This window comes from Cadophora gregata, assembly GCF_030347475.1.
Source record: "Cadophora gregata isolate MNR1 chromosome Unknown scaffold_15, whole genome shotgun sequence".
Classification (NCBI taxonomy): Eukaryota; Fungi; Ascomycota; class Leotiomycetes; order Helotiales; family Ploettnerulaceae; genus Cadophora; species Cadophora gregata.
This window is the reverse complement of record NW_026695938.1, coordinates 321,464-344,728: the sequence shown is the minus strand read 5'-3', so window position 1 is coordinate 344,728 and position 23,265 is coordinate 321,464. Positions and strand designations below refer to the sequence as shown.

The following is a 23,265-nucleotide window of genomic DNA, read 5'->3' as shown; positions in this document are numbered from 1 at the left end:
TGGTGAGTGCACGATTACTATTACTACTGTATTATTCTCCACGATCTGCTCCCGTCTCCGCCCAAACTCAAACGGCTTAATAAGTAAGTAAATTATCCAACAGCTGTTAACCTTACAGTAAGGACAGGGGAAACGAAGACGCTACCTTTGCCAGCAGATCAGAACAACAGGAAAACCTCGCACCTATTCCGGAAAGCTCTTTGTTACGAGTATTGCTGAGATATCTATCACATCCCGTCTCTCGCTTCCCCCTCGGCTTGCCTCTTCGGTTCTGCATTGTACACGCTGTACCTGGCAATACCGAACCGTCCCATAAGTTACCATTTCTGTCCTTTCTCATGAGAGGGGCTGGGGCTGGGGTCCAGATAGGAGACATGTGTGTTTTCTACGCATGTTACAATCTTTGAGTATCCCTGGCGCCTCTGTAGGGGCACAAGATCTGCACTTTGCCATGCTTCGGAGCTTTCTTTCATGTCTTTCTTGTGATTGGAGAAGCCCTGATCGGCGATCCATGATACTGTAGGTATCTTCACTCCACTTAGGATGCAGACTTCATGATTGAATGATATTGCTATTGCCCTGCCGTAGACCTTTAATGCGAGAGAATCATCAGTCAATATAACAGGAGAATCGGTCGACGACGGAGGAGTGACCAGAAAATCAATCTTGGACTCCTTCCATCGCAAAGATGCCGCCTTTCGGCTATTCCTGAGAGGAGCTCGGAGCTGTCACTTCACTCACCCAGCCTCCCAGCCAGCCAGCCTTGCGTAGCGAGCAAGCAAAACATCGCTGGCAGTACTCGTAGTTGGTTCTGAACATCAGCAACTCTATCCATCACGCCTCATTGCGCAACAACCACGACTACACCACGCCCTTCCCCCGCATACGCAACCGTTGGTCGGTACACTATCTCTCACCCTAGAGGCAACCAGAACATAAACAACCCAGGTACGGGCTCAAAAGGGAAACGATATCTGGTGACACGTCGACCTCTGCCCTTCGTGACGCCACAATTTCTCCCTGACCTGCAGCGACAAGCATCTACAGACGCGGTGCAGAAAACAAATTTTGTGCCTCACGCAAGCCTGATTCTCGAGAATCCTTGCCACACTTCACGCGCCGGCATTATTCAGCCTGCCAGGCTGCTTTGGAAGCTGTTTCCGACTTCAACTGCAGACACAGCTAAATCCAAGCAACCAGCATGGCCGCCGTCCTGTCTCTCGGCCCAGGGCCAAAGGATCTTGCACGACAGATTCTAGAGCATCAAGCCCCCAAATACAGCTTCTCCTTCTCGCCATTCCTGCTGGAGAACTATCGCCATGGCATCACGCCAGACCGCCCTACGTGCAAGGCCTACCTTCAAGGCCACTGCCCTCTGGGGCCCAAATGCCCTGACAGACACACATCTGCGAACAATAACTCAAATTTCAACAATCTAGTATGCAAGCATTGGCTGCGGGGTCTGTGCAAGAAGGGGGAGAGCTGCGAGTTCTTGCACGAATACAACCTGAGAAAAATGCCCGAGTGTAATTTCTTTGCCAAGAATGGATACTGCTCGAATGGAGGTATGTTCAGTTATTTTTATACACATCTTTACTTTGCTAATTATTAATCATTAGATGAATGTTTATATCTGCATCTCGACCCATCCTCGAAGCTCCCACCCTGCCCCCACTACGAGAAAGGATTTTGCCCCCTCGGACCAATATGCTCACAACGTCATGTTCGCAAGAACCTCTGTGTATTCTACCTAGCTGGATTCTGTCCAGATGGAAAGACATGCAAGAACGCTCATCCTCGCTGGCCGACCGACCTTCCCAAACCCACAGTAAAGGTTGAGAAAGACCCAGAAGAGCTAGCAGAAGAACAGCGCTTACTGATGGAACGAGCTGAGAGAGAGCAAGCAGCTGAACGAGAACGCTACAATGATGGAGAAGGCGGAGGACGAGGTCGAGGAAGATGGCACCATGGTGGAGGAGGTCCGAACTGGGGTGGCGGACGAGGCAGAGGAGGCCAGCAAGGAAGAAGAGGACGAGGCTATCACGGATAAATTCTACCAACATCAAAGAAGAAAACCGCTGGGAAGGATGCAAGCGAGGAAACCCCGCAATCATCTTTGCGGTACACATGAGCTGAGCCATCATATGCACCTAGGCAAAGGGGCATTGCAACACGAGATGGTTTATGCATACAGCTTTAAGATGGGACTACGGGTACTCTTGCGACGACGATGAGATCTGCTTGCTGCTATACAACCAATCAAGCTGCAAACCGACTGCCGTGTTCGATCGGCTTTCATTAAGCCAATCACACAAATCGATCATGCAATGCAATCGATCTTCGCAACCAGAGAAACAATTTGCCCATCACAGTTTGTCGGATTTACTAAGACACGGAGTGGTCTTCCTACCAATCGATCCATTCTTCATTATGGCTCTCTATTCCCATACCAATCGAGCAGAGCACGGGAAGCAAAGGCGTCCTTGGCTGGGTCCTGAAGCTTCGATATGCATATTCCAGGGCTGAGCCGCATGCATGTGGCTGCACACCGTCTATTTCATGTCTCAAAGCTATCATGCACCCCGCTGTTGTAAGCTATGATTAACAGGCTACGGGATTACATTCGGATCGGATTCCGAGAGCGCGATGGAAGGATTGATGCGTTACTTATAGGGTTCGTTGGCGGAGGACTTGGGAATTGAGACTAGAGGACGGCCCGGGGAAACGGATGGAGATGGTCGCAGGTTGATGATGGGAATAGGTAGATGTGGAAGACGGGAATTCATGCTTTACTGCGTGATGAAATTCACTGATTTGGGACGATTGCGCAGACTTGGTGACGTGGTGAAGTGAGTAGATTACATGAAGTGGCTGATGTGAGCTGAAGACGGAAGACTTGGTATTTACGGCTCGCTTGATGAACGGAGAGTTTGCTCCGGGTCATATCCTATCGTACCCTTTCCTATCCGACCATATTCGACACTATGTAGTAGAGATCTCCCAGTCGGTATTCCCAGAACGCCTTTCCATGACATTTCCAATCCATCCTTCTGCCACCAAATCTAAATGCCCTCTCCTCCATCCTCATCATCCCTCTCCCCATGGACAGAGATATACTCACTATCTCCAATCCCCAGCCCACTGATCGGCACTCTTCCCCTTGGTGACTCAAGGCCCCTGTCACTCTCGCTCCCCTCGCTACTCCCAGGCCGAGCCATAATCAAACCTCTCCCAAACCCCCCCTCAACTACACCACCAGAGCCGTACCCATCCACCCTCCTAACACCCATCATCCACGCCACCAGCCCGTTAGGTACCCACCTCCCCACAAATCCATAAAGTCCACTTCCCATCCCAATCCGGATCACGCCTCCTCGCCCTCGAACAATAGCATCGAACACCGCATTGTTCAGCTCCCTCAATGGCGTACCTTTTCCCAATCCAGATCCAGATCCAGATTTCGAGGAAGTCATAGCGACGAAATTCCTCGAGTAAGCCAACCTTGTACTATCATCCCATTTCAGCGTCTCTGCTCTCTGAGCCGCCGGCGAAGATGTGTTGCGAGAATGAGGCGTGAAGGCGCTCAGATCGAAAGTGCCGAGCTGGAGGTGGGTGACTGGGATCTTGAGGGGGGATAATTCGGCTGTTAGGACGGTGGAAAGGGATGTTAAGGCGGAGTTGATGAGTGCTTCGGGGGCGTGGAAGGCGGGCGAGAGAGAGGTGATTATGGAGGGCGTGAGGAGGAGGATTGAGGGTTTTGGTCCTTCTGCTGAAGATGGTGGCGATGGTGAGCCGGAGCTGGAGTGGAAATGCGGGTGTGATAGAGGGAGGGTTTGGAGAAGAGGTAGAAAAGCTTGCAGGGTGAGGATGGGTGTTAGGAGGCGGGTGTTGAGGAGATCGGAGACAGTTGAAGCGGGAAGGGCGGCGATGGGGAGGGACGGGTAGGTTGAGGCTGGGATAAGGATTAGAGACCGGAAGGTTAGGTGGTGGTGTTTTGCGCCTTGGAAAGCGGCGTGGGGGGTTTGGAGGTGTGCTGTGAAGCGGTCGATAGAGGCGCGGGCGCTGAAAGGCTGTTGTTCGTGTTAGCAAAGATCTTGTTGTGTAGAATTTCGGTGATATGGAGTCTTTTGAGAAGATGAAAAGTCAAGATTTGAACTTACATCCACAATATCAATCATCAGAGGTTTGATATCCGGCCTCGACTCATTTTGGACCAGCACTTCCTCTTCAATCGTATTGCATACCACATACACAATAAATCCTCTCCTCTCCAGATCTAACGCAACAGACCTCGTGATAGCCTCAGATGGTGACCCGGCTACAACTACAACCTCCAGTCTCGCGCCATTACTCGCACGCTTCGCTCTGCGCTTCTTGCGGTAATTTGATTTCCGCTTGATGACATGGTATGTAACTCCACCAAGTGCTATCACAATAACGGTCGTCAGGATCTTATTCCTACAGATCCATCGGTGGATTTGCGTGGTGAGAGTACTAGATGAAGCGATGGTTTCGGTGAAAGTTCGTGGTGGTGGTGGTGGAGGTCTAGGACGGGCAGATTCGGGAATCCATTGCGAGGAGGAGAGGGCTTCGCGGAGAGTGTTGGAAACCTTCTCGAGGTGGCGGTCGACGTAATCGGCGACGTCGTTCGAATATCTTTTGATATCGTTGGGGACTGAGGAGAGCTATGTTTTGTCAGCCTTTTACTTCTTAGAGCCTAGGAGCATATTAGATTTTTGCGACATAGCTCAACTTACAATATCTAGGAATGCTTGATCATCAGCAGACATTATGGGCAGTAAAGTGATGGAAATGTGCAGGATGCAGTTTGATGGCGGTGATGTTGAAAGGACCTCGCTGTTGGAGGCGGGGAAGCTCGGACGCTGGCGGAGATGTTCCGCAGTCCTGCCAGTTGCCTCTGCATCCCATTTGTTCACTCGGACTAAGGTCTGTTCTTGATATTGGATTTTCAATCATTTCCCATAAGGCCTTCATTTTCTTCAATGCTATTCAAGTGGACTGCTTATCCATCATGGACAACTTGTGTGGTCTATATCAGGTCTACTCTACGTGTTGAAATTGCCTGAAAAGATGTCCCAACACGTCCCACTATTTGTTTCCAATGTACCTTCCTTGAGCTGCTGACCTTCCTCTTTCCTGGGCACATTACTTCGTTGTTTCAGCGTTTCCTATTTCTTCTGCTATATTCGCTTTCAGCTTTTGTATCCTCTTGAAAATCCATGATGGCAGATGGCAACATACCAAGGCTCCATATTCTGCTGACGCAACAGTTCGAAAGGAATGCCCATGCTTTCGGTCTTCTCGATGCCCTCACTTTCGAATCTCATACTCTTCTTCAAGAAGATGTGCTTGTAACTTTCTCATCCATGTTTCTTGCGTTTGCGCGGAGTACGAACTTGACGTCCCTGATGAGCAGGGAACATTACCCATTGCTTTCGAAGATCAGGAAAAGTCTTCTTCTGGACGGAGCCGATTGACTGCACGCAAGACTATTGGAAATGTACGGATAAGGTACAAGGTAATCCCGTCTGCCAAAGTCCAGTTCAGAACCGATGGCCCGATCCTTGGCTTTCATAGCGAGCAAGGAGGACTTCTTGCTCTGGCTTTGCTGTCGGCCCCAAACTCCCACCAAAAGAGTATCCTAATGTCGTCGAATGGGGTCTCAGGCGAGCTCCAAAGGGTACTCGAACAATATGGACATATGGCGAAGGACCTCGTCTAATTGATCGCGTGGGTTCGGTAAGTATACTTAGAGATTCAGCCAACATGGTTGGTCAAGTCCAAAGTAACCCACCTGCTGCGACAAGTAGTAACATGCCTGTAAACTATGAGCACTACTTGTTTGGCAATTTGCCACCGGATATCAAGGATGACCAAGAGGGTACACGAGTCGTTCCTCTCTGGTGTCCAGATGTTCTTCGAGAGGAGTTAACGATACTGGGGATATCGACCACCCTTTCTTCGCTAATGTTCCCCAAAACGTCAATAATTGTTCGGTCGAGTATACACCATATCGTAGCTTTGTTCGAAACACGAGCAGCTACAAGTACTTCGACGGTAATTCCATTCCACATAGCCACATCTTCAGCTACGATGATCAGATTGGAAACCTAAGGACTATGACTTAGTTCGGTAGATGAGCTACGAAACGTCCCATATCGGGCTTGGGCCTTCAGCTGTGAAGGGCTTCGACTGGCTTTACGACGGTATTAGATACTGTATGTCAATCTACTTTTCATTTCGGTATCAAGGATCACATTCAGAACTGTATTTTCGTATGTCTTGGTGGAACCTACGTTCTTCGTGTCCTCTTCCCGCCACGCTGACGCATTCACTGACGATTTCTTTGTGATGCAGAAGCGACGATAAACACTCTTTGTACAAGGAAATATACCAGCCCACTCATCAATCTACCTACCATTTGGTGATATCCTCAAACTTGCATCAACGGATGCGTACGCGAGAGAGCATGTCAGTGCGAGGGCATGGGCATTTGTAACTGGAGTAGACTTGCGAATCAGACCATTGGCCAAGGACAAGCCGAAGACAATCCGCCCCATTGAACATATAGCCATTATACCTCTAGCGAAATAACAAAGCCCGTGGCTACGCTCGTGGAATCCAAGATTGGTTGCGCTTTCTAACTCCCATCATAGGCGATGAGATACAGCGACGATACGATGAATTCCGCAACGGAAACACCATCTTTTCCCCCCAGAGTCCCTCTATGGTGCCGGGACTCATTATATCAAGCGCATCGACCAGTGTTTTCTTGATTTTGGGTTGGATAGGGAAAGTTTCAGCTTGGGGCTGTCAAAGGATTTGAAGTTGTCCAGCCGGGCTGACATCGCGGGCTTGATGGATGGCGACAAGATTCTATCGTCTCCTCACGAGTGGAGATGTGTCGTCGATGGTAGCATTCAAATGGATCTAGATACTGATAGGAGAGGAATGCGGAGGAAAGTTAGGTACTTGCCCAGGACTTTTGAAATAGCGAGAAGCTGGCAAAGAGTCAAGAGGACTGAGATAGTAGAAGTTACTGAGTAGCCTTTGATAAGAGACCGTAGGGTCAGGGAGAGAGTGGGTTCAGTACCGCAGCCAGATCCAAGTGGAGCAAGAAATAAGGAAAGAACGAAATTGAGAAGCAGTAGAAGTAGAACGAGAACGAGTCACCAGATGAGACAGAAGAGGTGAAAGCGGAACAAAGAATGAGAAGGAGAAGAACATTGTAATGGCGCCTAGTCATAAGATGAAATGTTCGGTTTACTTTATCAGTCTTTGATACCTACCGGCTTTTCCATTGTGGTTCAACAAAATAGCTGCAACCAACAATGCTTGATTCCTGCTCGACAAAACACATTGTCAACGATTCTGAGCTAACATTATGTATGAACCACACAAAAATACTCTGAAAATATGGTATTTGCATTTATTCACGAAGTTAATTTGCCAGATACCTCCTACCATGCTCGGTTTTGGCTGACGTCTTATACATTCCGTAACCGGCTAGTCTCGAAGGCAACACTGGTCCACGTACTGTAAATCTTCAGCCTCGCCTCTTGATTACCTGTTCGATTCAACCGCGATCAACACGGAGCGCCGGCGTTCTAGAGTATTCTAAAGACTCCTTCCGTTGTATTGGAGCTATGATAACTTCATTTATTTATTCCTTCGATACGAATACTTACTACAGCGCCGAGTCGCCCTTCTCCGAATCCTGCAAAGACGACAGCCTTGTGGCAACGAAATCAACATGCCAGAACACGATGCCCTCATTTCGCAGTACTCTCATCTCGCCCAGTTTTCCCGCGAGAAAGAAGCTCTACATTCTCTAAAGAAGATCGCATCTCTAGTTAAGCCACTTATGAGAGCGCGTAACTGGACTGTTGGTACTCTAGCGGAATTCTACCCCGACCAACACAACCTGCTAGGTAGACGCAGACATGTTCTTGTATGCAATACCCGCTAACTTTCATAGGAATCAATCAGAACAGAGGTCAGAAGATATGTCTCCGTCTGCGATACCCTGGCGACAAAAACCAGTTCCTCCCTATGGAGCAGGTGGTTGACACCATGCTCCACGAGTTATCCCATAATGTCCACGGACCGCACGACGCCAAATTCCACGCTCTATGGGACCAACTTCGGAAAGAATACGAGGGCTTGCTATCGAAGGGATATACAGGGGAGGGATTCTTGTCTGATGGTCATAGACTCGGTGGTCGTGGGGTTCCGCGAGACGAGGCACGGCGCATTGCTCGTAATGCTGCAGAGAAGAGACGGATACTCTATTCAGGATCAGGACAGAAGCTAGGTGGGCGGCCAGTTCCAGTTGGTACCGATATCCGACGAGTTATAGTAGATGCTATCGAAAGACGTAACACGGTGTTAAAGGGCTGTGGATCTGGAAACAAGAACGACGATGAGATAAAGATGCTAGCAGACGCTGCTACTCAAAATGGGTCTAAGACGAAAGCTGAAGAAGACGAGGCAAATGACCGAGCGATTGCTCAGGCTCTATGGGATTTGGTACAAGAGGACGAGAAGAAAGAGTATGGAAACTCATACATTCCACCAACACCTGCAAATCCAACGGGCAATGGAGGTGGCGATATCAGTCCTTCGACATCTACGGCTCCAGCTATTAAGAGAGAGGCGCCTTCTCCCCAAGCAAAGCCCAAGACTAAAGCTCCTCCTATTAGACAACATTCGGACCGACCCGTAAGTCGCCTGGTAGCTGAAAGCTCGAAGAAGCCAAAGCCAAAATCGCTAGCTTCAAGAGCAGCTACAGCACCTGTTCCAGCTCCAGCAGCCTCTGGGCCTCGAGTTCCTATCCCCATCCAGTCTTCTGACCCACCGTCTCCTACACCTGTCGCAAGCGGATGGACGTGTCCGATCTGCACACTACACAATCCCGTTACATTCTTGGCCTGTGATGCCTGCACTTCCGAACGACCAGCGGAGATCACGAAGCAGCTGGCAGCAGCAGAGCGAACTAAACAAGCAGATTCTACTACTCAGCGTTTTGGAGTGCAATTGGAAATCTGGACTTGCTCTCAATGCACAACGGTAATGGAACAAAAGTGGTGGACCTGCTCTACTTGCGGAAAACTCAAGAACAGCTCATAAAGTGGCGATTGATGTTATGACTACTTATGATTTACGATCTTACGATGGTGCATGAACTGGCTGGTATGCTTAAAGACATGATACGTGGAGTTAAAGAGGCAACATGGGAGGTGGGCTAACAGCATTTGGCGGCCCAATGCCAAGGGAATATTGGCTGCAATTCTTCTGAAATTGATTCTCCAGGTCTATATTTCCACCTGAACGTCTTGATGGATCTCGTGCAACTCAAATCGCCCGCTTGCTCGAGCTCTTGTACCTGATTCTCGGCGCGCACGTGCTACTCAATTTGGCGGCACGGGGCTGTGCTCATTGTGGATCATTCGCCGCAACACAAGTCAGCCACGTCTTTGTTTTGGTGTTCTTATTCTCCTTGCCTCTCTAGCCTATACTCGTTTTGAGTTGCACCTTAATGCTTCCAGACTAGCCAACACATGCGTGCCATGGGTAATTTCTCTCCATGTTACCCAAGATTGTCCTCTTCGAGCGTTTGTGCACATCTTACCTTTTCTTACAGATCTTTCTACTTCAGTTGTCATTACGTTTTGATATATCAGGAGGCTACTACTCTTAAACAGTTTTATGGTCTCAGGTGGCGTTCTCTAGTCGTCATTTTCTTATGTGGTTCAGGTGTTGCTTTCTCCACCATGACCTTAGACTAGACCAGCATGTGCTCTCTGCGCGAGACAACATGCCAGCTTTTCTTTCTTCTTCCAAATTTGTATATCTATTCATGATATAGTCCTCGCCTTTTAGTCTTTTCAATGCTGCTGTACGATTAGTTTGAACATTTCATACAGGCGACGTTTTCAAACGACTTAGGTACCTATTTACTACCCTACTCTGTTGAAGCCAAGAACCATGGCATCTGCAACAACGAATCCCACTCTCAACATCTCTATCGTCAACCGCACGTCCTTTCAAAGCGTCAACGCCTACGTTACGGGCCTCGCAATCAATAACGGCTACCGCTTCGTCCTCATCCAGTCCGATGGCCACACTCCCTACTATCCCGAATCCCCCTCTTCAACCGGTGCGCCTTTAGCAGCGAACTGCTCTATTGCACTCGGCCCTCCAGGCTCCAGCACGTCCGTAACCATCCCCAGAATTGCTGGTGGCAGAATTTGGTTCTGCATTAACGACACTTTGACATTCCTTCTCAATCCCGGGCCGGGTCTCGTTGAACCCTCAGTTAGCAACCCATCTGACAAAAACTATGGCAAGAATTGGGGCTTCTGTGAATTCACATTCAACGATTTCCAACTCTTTGCAAACATTTCTTACGTGGACTTCGTCAGCATCCCCGTCGCAATGAACCTGAGAAGCGCCTCTGGAGCCAGGCAAAGCGTGACTGGTATCCCACGAGATGGTCTACAGCGTGTATGTGACGGACTCGTGGCTCAGAATGCCAGGGATGGAAAGGGCTGGGACCGACTCATCGTCCGCGGAAAAGACGGAAGTATTTTACGGGCATTGAGCCCCAATACAGCAATGGTGATGGATGGATCTCTATTCCAAGGCTATTATGATGCCTATGTGAATGCCATCTGGGAAAAGTACAAGACCACTGCACTATATGTTGACACGCAAGCTCAATGGGGAACCCTCACCGCAAAAGTCGATGCCAGCACCAACCGTTTAACCTTCCCCTCCATCGGTGCCTTCTCCAAGCCCTCCGCCCGCGACATCTTCTCCTGCTCTACTGGCCCCTTTGCTGGGTACCCGACTAATACGGAGGCGATGGGAAACCTCACTGCTAGACTCGCTGCTGCTCTCAACAGGTCGACACTACTGGAGGATAACATGCAGCCGGAGAGGTCAGCGGCTGCGTATTATACTGGAGGAGGAGGAGTCACGAATCATTACTCGAGGGTGGTTCATGCTGTTAATGGGGATGGCAGGGGTTACGCTTTTCCATACGATGATGTGGGTGCGTCAGGATCGAGTGACTTGGCCGGAGCTGTTTGGGATGGGAATCCGAGTGTATTTGAGGTTGTTCTTGGTGGTTACTAGGTGTGTACGTGGTTTCCAAGCACATGGTTAGGCAGGCGAGACAAATACTGGATGTTTTCTGAGTTGAGGAATAAATATTGCATATGAAATACACATGATATTGTTCTATTCAGCTTCGCCTATGGACATACCCATACCTCAGCAAGAGGTCAAGTGAAAAGTAGATCCATCCAATCTGGACGTGATCACAATACTTCCCAATCTTCATTAGCTCTTGCACAAGAAACGCAGTGGTACAACGTTGCATTTCACACATGCGGGATTCTTTTCGGTCCGTTCCACAACATCTGATCTTCCTTCCCCGCATCTGACCGTACCATGCCACGCATCTCGCAGATGTGTCGGTTGCGCATGTGGGGTTGATCTTCGCCCCTCCCCCTTTTCCATTCCCTGACCTCTCGCTTGCTGTCTCGCTTGCACTGAAACCTGGAGACAGAGACATGGTCAGCGGGTTCGTCCTCGAGACAATTTTCAATTCCACCTTCTGCTTTTAGAGCCTATATGGGCTCGTGCAAGAGGTAATTCCCTTTTTAATCGTTGATTACAAGCACTGGACGTATTCTACAGCGCCACTGAGGAAGCTGCGGAGTGTTACACAAGGCTTAGAAGGGAGACAAGTCCACCGCGGCCATTTTTGGGCTTGGGTGAAGCTTGTCCTGCTCGGTGCAACTGACCCGAAATCTCAGTGAAGCTTAACCCAAGCCACCATCCTGTTAACTCTGGTCAAGCAACTCCGATTTGTCCAACTTCTGCTAAATCCGGCACTAACGGGATGGCGTTCTATGGGGAAAACGTGAAGAAACGCCTATCTCAGCCTGTTCAGGCGTAGCGAACAGTTGTAGTTCATCCATTTTTCGAAGCTCGCTCTCTCGTCCAAACATGTCTGAAAAGCTTCATAATCTGCCCTCGCGAAATGGTGCCTTATTCGGGTAAGATAAAGGATCAAACTCGACCCTCCTCATAAGTTGTAGGCTTCCAAAGGATGAGCTAGGCTGGCCTACCGTATCGTTATGTAGATCCCTCGAGACTTCCCCTGAACTTCACATCATGCGCTCGTTCCAACACGTACCGAAGCTTACACAGATACCAAAGTGTTTCCAGGATATATCTGACCAGACTCGCCATGGCCTTGTTCACTTTTCTATTGCTATTTTAGTTTTATTTTCCCTTGTCATTCTGTCAAACTTCTTACTAATCTTTGCAACTTTATGTACAGTATTTGGAGCTGGTAACGCTCTTGTTAGACAATTCTACACAGCCGGCACGCTATTTGGCGACATTTCAAGTGAGAATACGTGCAAAATTCGGATCGGAACCTCACAATACTGCAAAGATGAAGGCACTCAGAAGTATCCTAGCACTTTCTGCAACCATCCTCGAATTCACTTCGACGTCGACATTCTCTCCTGCACGACCTCCTGCGATCCCGCTTGCAGTCAAATCCCCGTATTTGAACCTTTACCAATTTGCAGGAAGCGACGGAGGAAATGGCGGCTTTTTGGCTGGACAGTGGTCGCAATTCTGGGCGTATGTACGCTTCTCTTTCTGATAAGAAAAGGGGCTGACAAGTTTGGAAGTGGTCAGATTGCAGCTTGGGCAGGAATGATCAAGGTAGATGGAACCTCCTATACGTGGATGGGGAATCCTGGACCTCAAAGCGTCACCCAGAAAGCTTTTGAGTATACTTCAACCCGAAGTGTGTTTACCATGGATGTTGGTGGAAAGGTCGAAATGAATATCACGTTTTTGTCAACTATCACACCAGAAGATCAAAAACGCCAATCTTTGATCTTCTCATATCTAGATGTCGGGGTACAGTCCTTGGATGGAAGTCCACATGATGTTCAGCTTTACACTGACATTTCTGCTGGTAACTTCTGCCATTGTATTAGGGTGATGTCGCACTGACTAGGATCTTAGAATGGGTAGCCGGTGACCACTCTTCAGTTGCACAGTGGGAGTACGACACCACAGGCGACGATATCGCGTATCATCGGGTCTACCGGCAAACCCAGTTGGAATTCAGTGAGAGTAACGACCAAGCCGATTGGGGATACTGGTACTGGGCGACCAAAAACTCCAAAAAGCTCACTTACCAATCTGGCTCTGATGTGGATGTGCGTGGCGCTTTCGAGTCCAACGGGAAACTCGCCAACTCTAAGGATACGAATTATCGACCCATCAATCAAGATTATCCAGTTTTTGGATTTTCAATTGACTTGGGTGCTGTGACTGGATCTGTCAATACGTTGTACACCATAGGTCTTGCCCAAGAGCAAGCGATTCAGTTCGATGGTGCTACTGGCGTCGTTCCGCTTGCTTCGTTATGGACCAGCTATTTCTCAAGTGAGACAGAAGCTGTAAGTAAACATCAACAAATTTGAAGGATCGTAATTCAACGCTGATGTTACAAGCTATCATTCGTCTATAATGATTATAGTACAGCAGCAACTACTGCTGCATCGCTCGACAACAAAATCGCTACAGATTCCATAGCAGCCGGTGGTCACGACTATCTGACGATCACGTCCCTCTCAGCTCGACAGGCACTAGGTGCGATTCAACTTGTTGGAAATTCTACCCAGCAGTATCTTTTCCTGAAGGAGATCAGTTCCGATGGGAATACACAAACAGTGGACGTCATTTTCCCATTCTATCCTATCCTGGTCTACCTCCAGCCATCTCTTGCTAAATTGATGCTTGATCCGTTGTTTGAGAATCAGGAATCCGGGCAATACCCGAACAAATACTCGATGCACGACCTCGGTGCTCATTATCCAAATGCCACCGGTCATCCAGATGGAAAAGACGAGCCTCAACCTCTGGAAGAATGCGGAAATATGCTCATTATGACCTTGGCATATGCTCAGCGCAGCAACGACAACGCGTACCTCTCCCAACACTACGAGATCCTGAAACAGTGGACTCAATATCTCATAGACGAAGCGTTGATTCCAGCTGACCAGATATCAACCGATGATTTTGCTGGGAGTCTTGCAAATCAAACTGATTTGGCTTTGAAAGGCATAATTGGCATTCAAGCTATGGCAGTCATCGCGAACTTGACAGACAACTCGGTGGACGGAGTAAACTACACCAATATTGCACAAGACTACATCACACAGTGGCAAACACTGGGAATTGCTCACGACGCCACTCCACCACACACGACTCTCGCATATGGGATGAACGATACACATGGCTTGCTGTACAACTTGTACGGGGACAGGCTGCTAAATCTAAACTTCGTTCCTCAGAGCGTGTATGATATGCAGAGCACATTTTACTCAACGGTGGAACAGAAATACGGCGTGCCGCTGGATACGAGACACAATTATACTAAAAGTGACTGGGAGATGTGGACTGCTGCTATCGCGTCTGACTCAACGCAAACAATGTTCATCTCAGATTTGGCAAAGTGGATTAATGAGACTCCAACTAACAAGGCTCTGACTGATTGGTATGATGTTCAAACTGGAGAGTGAGTTCCCCTGCTTCATTTGAGGAAGGTCGCTGACGTGAACGTAGCTTTGGGGGCGGATTCACTGCGAGACCGGTTGTTGGAGGACACTTCGCTCTTCTGGCATTGAAGGCGTAATGGTTTGATGTTGACACTGGCTCATGTTGACGAATAATCTGACAATAATATCTATTGATTTAGAGTAATATCAAAACTCTGATAAGAAGACTCAAGTGACTTGCCTTGGATCATTGACCTCACCGCCGTCGTCTCGTCGCCGTCGGCTGCGCATTGGCATCGCAGCCTCGCTCACAATATCCGTCGGTAGTTGTTCAGCCGATATCCAAAAGAATAGCTTGATTTCGCCGTCAACACCCGTGGTTGGGTGAAGCATGTTTCTTGCAGCGCTACCTCAATAACGACTCGCACAACTAACATGTTTAGCAGGTTCAACAAGTTCGCCCAACATGTATGACATTTCAGCAAAACTATTGGATAGCGTCCGAAACAGAGAAGAGACGACTCTGGGCTATCTAGCTTAAAGAGTCAAGAAATTCGCCAATCAGGCAGCGTTCGCATGAGAGAAGAGACGACTCTGGCTGTTCTGAATGTAAAAAGTCACTCAGCAACATTCCAGAAAAACACGACAACGGGAGGCATTTACAGCGGAGAAGAGACGATTCCGCGCCGTTCTGAACGAAAGAGTCAAAAATTCGAAATCCAGCAACAGCAAGCAACAAATTTACGATCTGGTGGTTGGTGGTTTAAAAGTGATTGAAGATTCATGAGTATCTACCCCTCCTCCCAAGAAACATACTTGATCCAACCACTATTCTTTTTTGACTTTTACTTCTTCTACTGTGGGGTTGATTGTTTTTATTTACTTCGCTGTGGCTTTGCCGAAATCGAGGAGCCGAAGCGAGTCATAATGCTTGGCAGCGACAGATCACAGCTCTTAGATCACAGAAATAAGAGATTACTATAACTTTTCAGAATAACAATTAGTGATTCCTATTTATTTCCTTCGCTAAATATTCTCTAAATAAGAATATGATTCAGAGCACTATCGATCCATACTAAAGAAGAGCCTATTCGTTCTTCACTGCACGTAAAGAACATTGCCCTCAAACCAAAGCGAAAATAGCCACCAGAGGCCCAAATATATTGCATAAGCTCTCCAAACCATTTATTCTACTGGCTCCGTTGCCTGGACTTGTTGTAGTAGCTGCAGCTGGTCCGCTCGAAGCCACAATTGAAGTCAGAACAGCACTGGACCTGCTCGTCACTGCCTCCGAAGTCGTTGTACTTTGCGCTTCTGAGCTACCAGTCGGAGTATCCTCATCTACTTCAGAAGAAGTAGAAGATGCAGCCGCCTCTGGCTCTACAGAGGAGCTCGTCGGTGTATCAGGCAGTGTCGAAGAAGACGAAGAGTTCGACGGCACACACCCAGTATTGGCGAGGCAGTTGCAGCCGCCGGCTATGTTGACAGCACAGGTACAGCCTGCATCACAAGGCCAGCTGGTGTCGACACCTGAGCAGGGAATCTTAGGTGCGAAGGGCTCGGGGCAAGCTTTAGGATCAGTGGAAGGCTGGTGCTCTACAGTTAGCAAGTGGTGTTACAGTCGCCGGTTGGTGATTGTCAAGAACTTAAGGAGGGCTGAATGAAATGTAGCACTGGGTCTCACTTACAGGTGCAGCAGCACCACAAGCTGTGCTATCTGATATAGGGCAGCAGGCTTCATTTTCAGTCCCTTGGAACACGCAGAGTGCGTCGAAAGGACAACAGCCGCCTGCACAGCACACTCCAGGCGCGCCGCAACAAGCGGTCACGTCGTTGTCGCATGAGATAGAGCCGGTATAGACGATTTGGTTGCTGCAGTCATGCGTCGAAAATGGTGTCACGGTCTGAGCTATAACAGCATACTGCACGCTCAGCAGAAGGAGGATGGAGTGGATGGCAGGAGTCATTTTCAAAGTCCGGTTGCATTTGAGATTAAAACAGTACGATGTAATGTAAGTTCAAGTACATCTGGCGGGTGTCTGTCTATTATATGGTGCAAGAGATAAGGCTGAGGCTCAACTGATTAACTTGAAAGTTGGGATGATACTCAGCTTCAAGCCACGATGCTTGGCATGGGCGCTCTGCTGAGTTCGGCAGCAAATCAATGCACAAGCTTTGGCGAAATCAGTCCACATAGAGAGGTATGATCGTTCTTAATGTAGCATAAACCAATGAAATTCAATGGGTTGCCCGCGAGTGTGAGCCTAGATACTGGGTGGCGTCGTTAGCAGCTGAGATTGGACCACGAAGATATGCATGTACCACACACACCCTTCTTGATCCAAGCGATTGCGCTGTAAGGAATCGTCGTCAGACAGTCTTCGCTGGCCTTCCTCTGGGGCTGTAAAATCTGATAGCTTCCCGACCCTTGAGAAGACGTCGAGTATTTTCCCACCCGGTTCCGTTTCCTTAGATTCTATGAAGTCCATATCCTCAATTTCGTCGCAGTCAACAAACAGTGGCTGGTCTCTGTTCATGTGCAGCGCTTTCCGGCGATGTAGATATGGTGTGTTGATGCATTTCACTGTCAATACTGGAAAGTGGCTCGTTTGATGAATATTGTAAAGTAGTTGATGGAGTTAAGAATTCCGAGTTGACCTTCTTTCCGGGACCAATTGTGAAATTGTGGAAGGCATTTAGTCGCATAGAGGTTTTGCACCTTGCTTTTCCTTTCCCAATGTTGAGAATTGTGCACGATGTGCGGTAGTTGTCATATCTTGAATTTTGATCGAGTCGATAGTTTCTGAAGTGGTATGGTGCAGTGAAAATGTAGATAAAAGCCCTTGTGAAAGACTGGAAGTGATTACAAAGTTCTTAATGATGAGAGAAGAGTTGAGCGTTACGGGTTTCAGCATCTCAATTTTAGAGAAATAAGATTTGAGCTTGTCTTGCAAGTGAGCCCAGCTTTCCTCCATCACAGTTGATGATGCATCTTCAAATGTGACTCGTGTGCTGTTTATGATGCCTAACGTGTCTCCAGAAAGTCTATGTGGTAGACGATATCACAGAAGTTAGTCAAAGAACTAGTATTAGACTTCGACATCATGAAAGCATCATGACTAGACTGACTGGTGAACAAGCACTTATCTTGGCGTTCACCTCATGGTTCCAAACCGTGCCAAGGAAAGGCTTACAGGCCGACTGAGGCACATAATGAAGAAAGGAGCCAACCAGAATCTCGTCAATATATCGTGATTACAATTAACTTGAGTATAGAACTTCCACCAACTCTTCTAGAACCGAACGGACGGGGTATCAAACGGAAACCACAACTCGAAAAACTCCACGCTGAGAAATGCAAAACACAAATCCAACTATCATCAAACCGTCTCGCAGGCTATGCAGTACAAAAATAGGTACCCTCCAATGCTCATCAATGAAATCTCAACCGCACGATGGAAAACAACATGTTCTGGAGCACATGAACCATAACGACCACACCCGTAGGTAAGAGTTCTGGCCACGTCCCTAGGTCCTGCTTTGCCTCACCCGTCACATCAACATTCCATCCATACCAGAGAATCCGGCGCACCACCCATGCTGCAACTATTTCGCATGCCCATGTTACAATGGAAGCATAGAATGTCAACCCGAAATCATAGGCATCTCCACCAGCTATAGGACTTAAGTCAACGTCCCCAGCTGGCTTCCGATCAAATGCGAAATATGGGTATACGTCTTTGTTGCTCCCATAATGCAACACTAGGATAGATCCGAGAAACGCTAGCATTGAAACATTTTCAGCTGCGGAACGGAGAAAGATATTTCTGGCACAGAACTTCTGATACTCTTGGAGGCTTTGGCCGTTGATGGAGAGGACTGAAATGACGTAGTGGAAGGGCCTCGATATCGTTAAAGGGGCGAGGATGATGAGCAGGCTGGAAGAGAGGACCTGGAGCAGGATGAATTGTTGAGGGGAGCGTAGGCGGGCGTACAAGGCACGGACATAGGTTTGATACGTCAGTAAGAAGTAACTATGCTCTCGTTAGTCTGAGCCCCATGATACAAAGGCAACGAAGCTTACAGCTTGAATATCCAGCCCAAAGGGTAGCTCCCAACTCTCTCACCCTCACTACCTCCCAATATCCAGCCTGTAAGAGCATCAAGTAAATGCACAGTCACTACCCATGTGTAGACATACACAATTGTTTGGAAGGTGTTGTGTGGCAGTGTTCTGAGATATATTTCCGCATATGCTTCTCCCAGGACATATGCCATCATTGCAATATAAAGAGCAGCACAGAACCAAATGAATCGCATAAAACTGGCCGGTAGCCATCGTTTTCTCAGCGCTAAATTTCTGTCTCGGTCACGATTGCTATCTGATGCTAGGGCAACTTCAAGTGGCGCATTTGGATCGAAAATCGACTGTTGGGCTTGCGGTCTCCGAGGACGTTCCCTCCCAGAGAAGGTATCATTATCTCCAGTCCACCAGGATGACGTGAATAATCGCTGCGTATCAGATAACGAAGTCCGAAGTCCAAGATGTCGCTCATGGTTGAGGAGAATACCACATGCCAATATCAGAGGCATACCCATTGTGAAGAAAGTCCAGCATATCCAAGCAGTATTGTGTACTGTGAACTGGCGGAGTTGTGGGAAGTAGTATATTGGAATTGGGGCAGATACCGAGATCGCTGCAATGACGGAAACTGTGAACGGAAATCCTAAACTTTCCGGCCACCTACATATTGTCAGAATATGGACGAAACAACCCGGCATTAGACTTACCAGTTTAGACTGTATATATTGAAGACCTTCGTTATCCACATCAGGGCCGTGAGATTGTAGAATCCGTAGTACACAAATAAGAAGAACCAGAAGTTTATCTCTACCAGTGCTTCTCCGTGACCTGGTGTCTTATGTCCCAGCGCATTAAACATATCGACCTCATCATCATCCGGTAAGTCATATTGCGGAAACGGCAGTGCACACCACGCCACAGCCTGCAAACAATTAGCCTCGATCCTTTCGTCGTCATTCCCAAGGCCAAATCCTGCATTACTTACCAAAAGAGCCGGCAGCACAGCAAGAACAGCCCATCTAGTCCACCACTTATCTACCACTCTCGCTACTACAGCTTGCTTCGGTTCCAGCCAGAGATCCCTCTGCGTCCTCCCCCAGCGCTTCAATGCCCCCATATCCTCTCCATCCACTAAATCTCCTTCATCGCTGTCATTGTCCCCAGCACTGGCAACCCCAAACACAAGGCTATACCGCCTCCCCAACCCTCTGCCACTAGTAAGGCTTCCTAGGAACCCTCCACTGTTGCTTCTCCTCGCTCGTCGCTGTGCATCGGGAACTGCTCGGAATCGTCCTAGTAAAGGAGAGCTTTCGCTGGCGGGAGTGCGAGATTCGGTGCCTTGTTGGAAAGCGAAAAAGGACGGCATTCCAGTCTTGATTTGGATACGCACAGCTATATGTACAGTTGGGCTTTGAGCATTTTGCAGATTTCCGTTGTGGTAGAGCTGCGACTGCTGTGAAGTGACTTGTCTTGGCTGGGATATTGATACTCGGGATAACTTCGGCAATTTCATTATTTCCACGTGAAGATAGGACCATTCTGGAGCCCATTCTCCGGCAGGTCATCAACCGTCTTTTCTTCGCTTCTGCTTTCCCAACGAAGCTCCTCATCCTCAAAGGTTTTATCGTCCATCCAAGGATTTGCATCCAAATTGCACATGAGTTGCATCATATGAATGACCGCCGGAACAGACTTCCTGAGCAGTTTAACTTGCCAATCTCTTCAAATGCCTAGACTCCTTCGGCCTCAAGATGAGCTCTAGTCTCTCTTCACTTTTCTGTGCAAACGGGTGTCTACCCATAACGGAGGAAACCTCCTTGCTTACTTTGTTCTCCAGCAAATCTGCAGCACGCTCAGTGCCACATTAAGACTGAATCCCAGAGATTGGAGGCATAGCGATACTTTCCTTCGTTGACTGTTGCTTAGACCATACTGCCCCTGGCTTCAAATATGCTTGCGGCTTTTGCCATTTCAGTTTATGTTTATTTCAGCTCTGAGTTTTCTGCTTTTCCTTACATTCCAAACATTCTTATCATTCTTATCATTCTGCACTTCAAGAGTCATGGTATCCTTACTTCTCTTTGTTCATCGCCTCGGATACACCCTGGTAACGATGGTCTGGCATTAACGTACAGTTATTCTTCGAGAAGCTTCTCCTTGAAAAGGAGACAATTTGATAGTGTGCTGGCATCTCGCTGCTCACTAAGTTCGCAGGTTAGCTTTCCGGTTGCTTTATGTTCTTTTCTCTTTTCACTGGCTGCAGATCAGTACTTATGTCGCAGCTCCTGATTGGGAACGGAGATCGACCACATAAGACTTTGGTTCTTCGAATACGGCTTTCTTTCATCAACGCTTCCCCTTTTCAGGCAACATCGACTGCCAAAGCAGCGACAAGATTTCCCTGATTTTGTCTTGGAATCGAGATATTGACATTGAGGCCATGTTCACTCTTATGGCTCCTAAATGGAGGGCTGTAACAGTTAGTTGGAAGCAAAACCTTGATGAACATTCCGCTTGCCGTTTCAACACACTGGAGCAAGCCTGGTTCTTGATGAGCACTGTGAAGTTGGCTCGGCACAGTTGCCTCTTACTGCTTGCTGCAGAGAATGGAGCAAGTGACCCTCTCTGATATGACTAATCAGCTCGACGTCGGGAACTGTCTGAACTAACCCTTACCATGGCAACAAGATCCATGAGATAATCAGATATTCTGCATTTATTGAAACCGAATATTTTTCTACGCTTCCCAGATGTCTGCACTAATGCTGAAGTAACGGACCGTCGCATTCTCCAAGCCAACCTACTCCCACTTGTATCTTCTCATACAAGCATCCTTCCGTGTTCATAGGACGGAAGATCCACTTCACATGAACCGATCTTCCAAATAGGTCAAACGACTGGAATGTTTACTGAATCACTACTCGCGGAACCAGGATGCTTGTGTCACCTTACTGTGGTCGTGACGTGGTATGCCAGGTACTGACCGTTGACTTGACGGGTACCTTAAACCGGGGCGAAAAGTTGAAAAGCCTGGACCTCGACTCAACAAATGCTGCATTAAAGTTACAGTACAGCATCGAGATGAGAGGTTTGTTATTAAGCCATTGAATTTCAATCCACGATGGCATCAGACCCGGTTCTAACAACTTGAGAGGCTCAACCATTACACAAAGAGACAGGGATTTTGAAACAGCCAGAAGTGCAAATATTGCAGGCGATTGATTACAGGCAAAGGCATTATTCGCGATTTATCCGCGCCTATGCGAGCATATCCTACTCGGTCGATTCCTACATACAGCAGTAAGCTACGGTCTCGACCGAAGGAGATGTACACGCCTCACAGGTGCCTACGAAACTACCCCTCCATACCTCATCGCCTTATCGATAACGGAATTTATAGTGGGTATGCAACGCGCGATGTCGTGCACTTGCTTCGGACAGCGAGGCATACCCTTGACACTGTCCAGAGCGGCGGCTGTTCAGTCGTTCAGTCCTGGTCCCGACTTGATTACATGGACCTTGTGTATCACTACCCTGATTTTCTGTTCTTGAAATTTCCTCAGTCTCAACGGAAACTGATGGCTTCACTGAACATGTCATTTCTGGTGTCGACTTGTTCGAACGTCTGTCTGTTGACGTCAAAAACAACATTTGGAGGAAGATGCGGTGAACTAGCTCAGATGCAAGGTGAATGCAGCTCGAGCCGCTCGCTTGCAGCATTGTCCCACGCTCTCCCCCAGCTTTAGAGAAGGCCTATGGAAGCTTCTGCGCCGTGAAAGGAAGGAAGAAGCATTTAACGAGGTTGGTGTGAAGCAGGGCAGAAGCACGTTGGTAATACAAGTCTTATCTGTCCCGTAAGGCCAAGGGGAAGCATGAGGAGTTCCCCGGTTCTGATATCTTGACTCGTTTCTAGTAGTAGCGACGTAGAAGAGGGTGTGGTGCCCCCAACCCAAGCTCGCCTAAGATTAAGACCAAAACATGTGAAAAGACGAATCGAATCGATGACTCTTAGGAATTGGCGTCTTAAGCCACAGCGTGGGGCTCCATGCACTGGAAGGAGGGTGTTTGAGGATACTATTGGTTGGACCGGGGAAGTCACCTCATCGGCTTGATGCTTTTTGGGGGTTGGAGAGTTTTATATCCTGGTGAGAAGAGTGATGAGAGATGGATTTGTCTCTGATGTCCGGGATTGAGGGAATAGCTGCGGTCGTAAGTAGGGATTGGGGCGGCGGGAGACTAGAGTTACGTATGTCATCCCCAGGATAGAAACTTATATAACAAATATAGTCACAATGTCTTGTACTCATATCGAATACGATTTGAGGTGGTGGGGTGATTGTTGGGAAGGTGCGACAAGACCTGGCAAACTATGGTACTGTACTGTATCGGAGCAGCGCAGCAGCCGCAAATGCAACCACATCCAGGAAGTGGGGTGAAGATGGGGCAAGGGGAAAAGATCATGTTGCCCGCCATAATAAATGGAACAGAAAGAAGGAAGGGGAAGAAGAGAGACGTGAATAAGGCAATGAGTATGTTGGAATCAGTCTTTGGAGTTATCGA

General features: G+C 48.1%; 7 protein-coding genes across 7 annotated transcripts; 4 read left to right on the top strand and 3 right to left on the bottom strand.

Moving 5' to 3' along the window:
* Positions 1-1,090: 1,090 nt before the first annotated feature.
* On the bottom strand, positions 1,091-4,992 carry ONS95_004754 (uncharacterized protein). Its single transcript, XM_058498130.1, has 3 exons — positions 4,758-4,992; positions 4,161-4,685; positions 1,091-4,070 (listed from the first exon to the last, which is right to left on the bottom strand). The coding sequence occupies exons 1-3, from the start codon at positions 4,788-4,790 to the stop codon at positions 3,063-3,065; spliced, it is 1,566 nt and encodes a 521-aa protein (XP_058351640.1). The 5' UTR covers positions 4,791-4,992; the 3' UTR covers positions 1,091-3,062.
* YTH1 (RNA-binding component of cleavage and polyadenylation factor) lies at positions 1,202-2,050 on the top strand (the record flags this gene model as incomplete). Its single annotated transcript, XM_058498131.1, has 2 exons — positions 1,202-1,565; positions 1,620-2,050. 2 exons carry the CDS (start codon positions 1,202-1,204, stop codon positions 2,048-2,050), a joined length of 795 nt encoding a protein of 264 aa, XP_058351641.1.
* Positions 4,993-7,774: 2,782 nt separating the features above from the next.
* On the top strand, positions 7,775-9,150 carry ONS95_004753 (uncharacterized protein; the record flags this gene model as incomplete). The annotated part of the gene is made up of 2 exons (XM_058498129.1): positions 7,775-7,952; positions 8,000-9,150. The coding sequence occupies 2 exons, from the start codon at positions 7,775-7,777 to the stop codon at positions 9,148-9,150; spliced, it is 1,329 nt and encodes a 442-aa protein (XP_058351639.1).
* An 858-nt stretch (positions 9,151-10,008) lies between these two features.
* Positions 10,009-11,160, top strand: ONS95_004752 (uncharacterized protein; the record flags this gene model as incomplete). The annotated part of the gene is made up of 1 exon (XM_058498128.1): positions 10,009-11,160. One exon carries the CDS (start codon positions 10,009-10,011, stop codon positions 11,158-11,160), a length of 1,152 nt encoding a protein of 383 aa, XP_058351638.1.
* A 288-nt stretch (positions 11,161-11,448) lies between these two features.
* Positions 11,449-14,959, top strand: ONS95_004751 (uncharacterized protein). The gene is made up of 6 exons (XM_058498127.1): positions 11,449-12,089; positions 12,377-12,687; positions 12,738-13,030; positions 13,081-13,520; positions 13,575-14,641; positions 14,689-14,959. Exons 2-6 carry the CDS (start codon positions 12,494-12,496, stop codon positions 14,756-14,758), a joined length of 2,064 nt encoding a protein of 687 aa, XP_058351637.1. The 5' UTR covers positions 11,449-12,089; positions 12,377-12,493; the 3' UTR covers positions 14,759-14,959.
* A 673-nt stretch (positions 14,960-15,632) lies between these two features.
* Positions 15,633-16,674, bottom strand: ONS95_004750 (uncharacterized protein). Its single transcript, XM_058498126.1, has 2 exons — positions 16,310-16,674; positions 15,633-16,209 (listed from the first exon to the last, which is right to left on the bottom strand). Exons 1-2 carry the CDS (start codon positions 16,586-16,588, stop codon positions 15,745-15,747), a joined length of 744 nt encoding a protein of 247 aa, XP_058351636.1. The 5' UTR covers positions 16,589-16,674; the 3' UTR covers positions 15,633-15,744.
* Positions 16,675-18,054: 1,380 nt separating this feature from the next.
* On the bottom strand, positions 18,055-23,230 carry ONS95_004749 (uncharacterized protein; the record flags this gene model as incomplete). The annotated part of the gene is made up of 6 exons (XM_058498125.1): positions 22,239-23,230; positions 22,047-22,180; positions 19,691-21,993; positions 19,413-19,627; positions 18,706-19,365; positions 18,055-18,655 (listed from the first exon to the last, which is right to left on the bottom strand). The coding sequence occupies exons 3-6, from the start codon at positions 20,216-20,218 to the stop codon at positions 18,055-18,057; spliced, it is 2,004 nt and encodes a 667-aa protein (XP_058351635.1). The 5' UTR covers positions 20,219-21,993; positions 22,047-22,180; positions 22,239-23,230.
* Positions 23,231-23,265: the final 35 nt, after the last annotated feature.

What these genes read in the sequence shown, in the direction of transcription:
- ONS95_004751 (XM_058498127.1), top strand. Translation starts at nt 12,494, where the DNA reads ATGAAGGCACTCAGAAGTATCCTAGCACTTTCTGCAACCATCCTCGAA. An exon ending in TTACACTGACATTTCTGCTG is followed by an intron (nt 13,031 to 13,080) that starts GTAACTTCTGCC and finishes CTAGGATCTTAG; the next exon opens with AATGGGTAGCCGGTGACCAC. An exon ending in TCTCAAGTGAGACAGAAGCT is followed by an intron (nt 13,521 to 13,574) that starts GTAAGTAAACAT and finishes TGATGTTACAAG; the next exon opens with CTATCATTCGTCTATAATGA.
- ONS95_004750 (XM_058498126.1), bottom strand. Translation starts at nt 16,588, where the DNA reads ATGACTCCTGCCATCCACTCCATCCTCCTTCTGCTGAGCGTGCAGTAT. An exon ending in CTTGTGGTGCTGCTGCACCT is followed by an intron (nt 16,210 to 16,309) that starts GTAAGTGAGACC and finishes GTAGAGCACCAG; the next exon opens with CCTTCCACTGATCCTAAAGC.
- ONS95_004754 (XM_058498130.1), bottom strand. Translation starts at nt 4,790, where the DNA reads ATGTCTGCTGATGATCAAGCATTCCTAGATATT. An exon ending in ATCAAGCATTCCTAGATATT is followed by an intron (nt 4,686 to 4,757) that starts GTAAGTTGAGCT and finishes GACAAAACATAG; the next exon opens with CTCTCCTCAGTCCCCAACGA. An exon ending in TGATGATTGATATTGTGGAT is followed by an intron (nt 4,071 to 4,160) that starts GTAAGTTCAAAT and finishes CACGAACAACAG; the next exon opens with CCTTTCAGCGCCCGCGCCTC.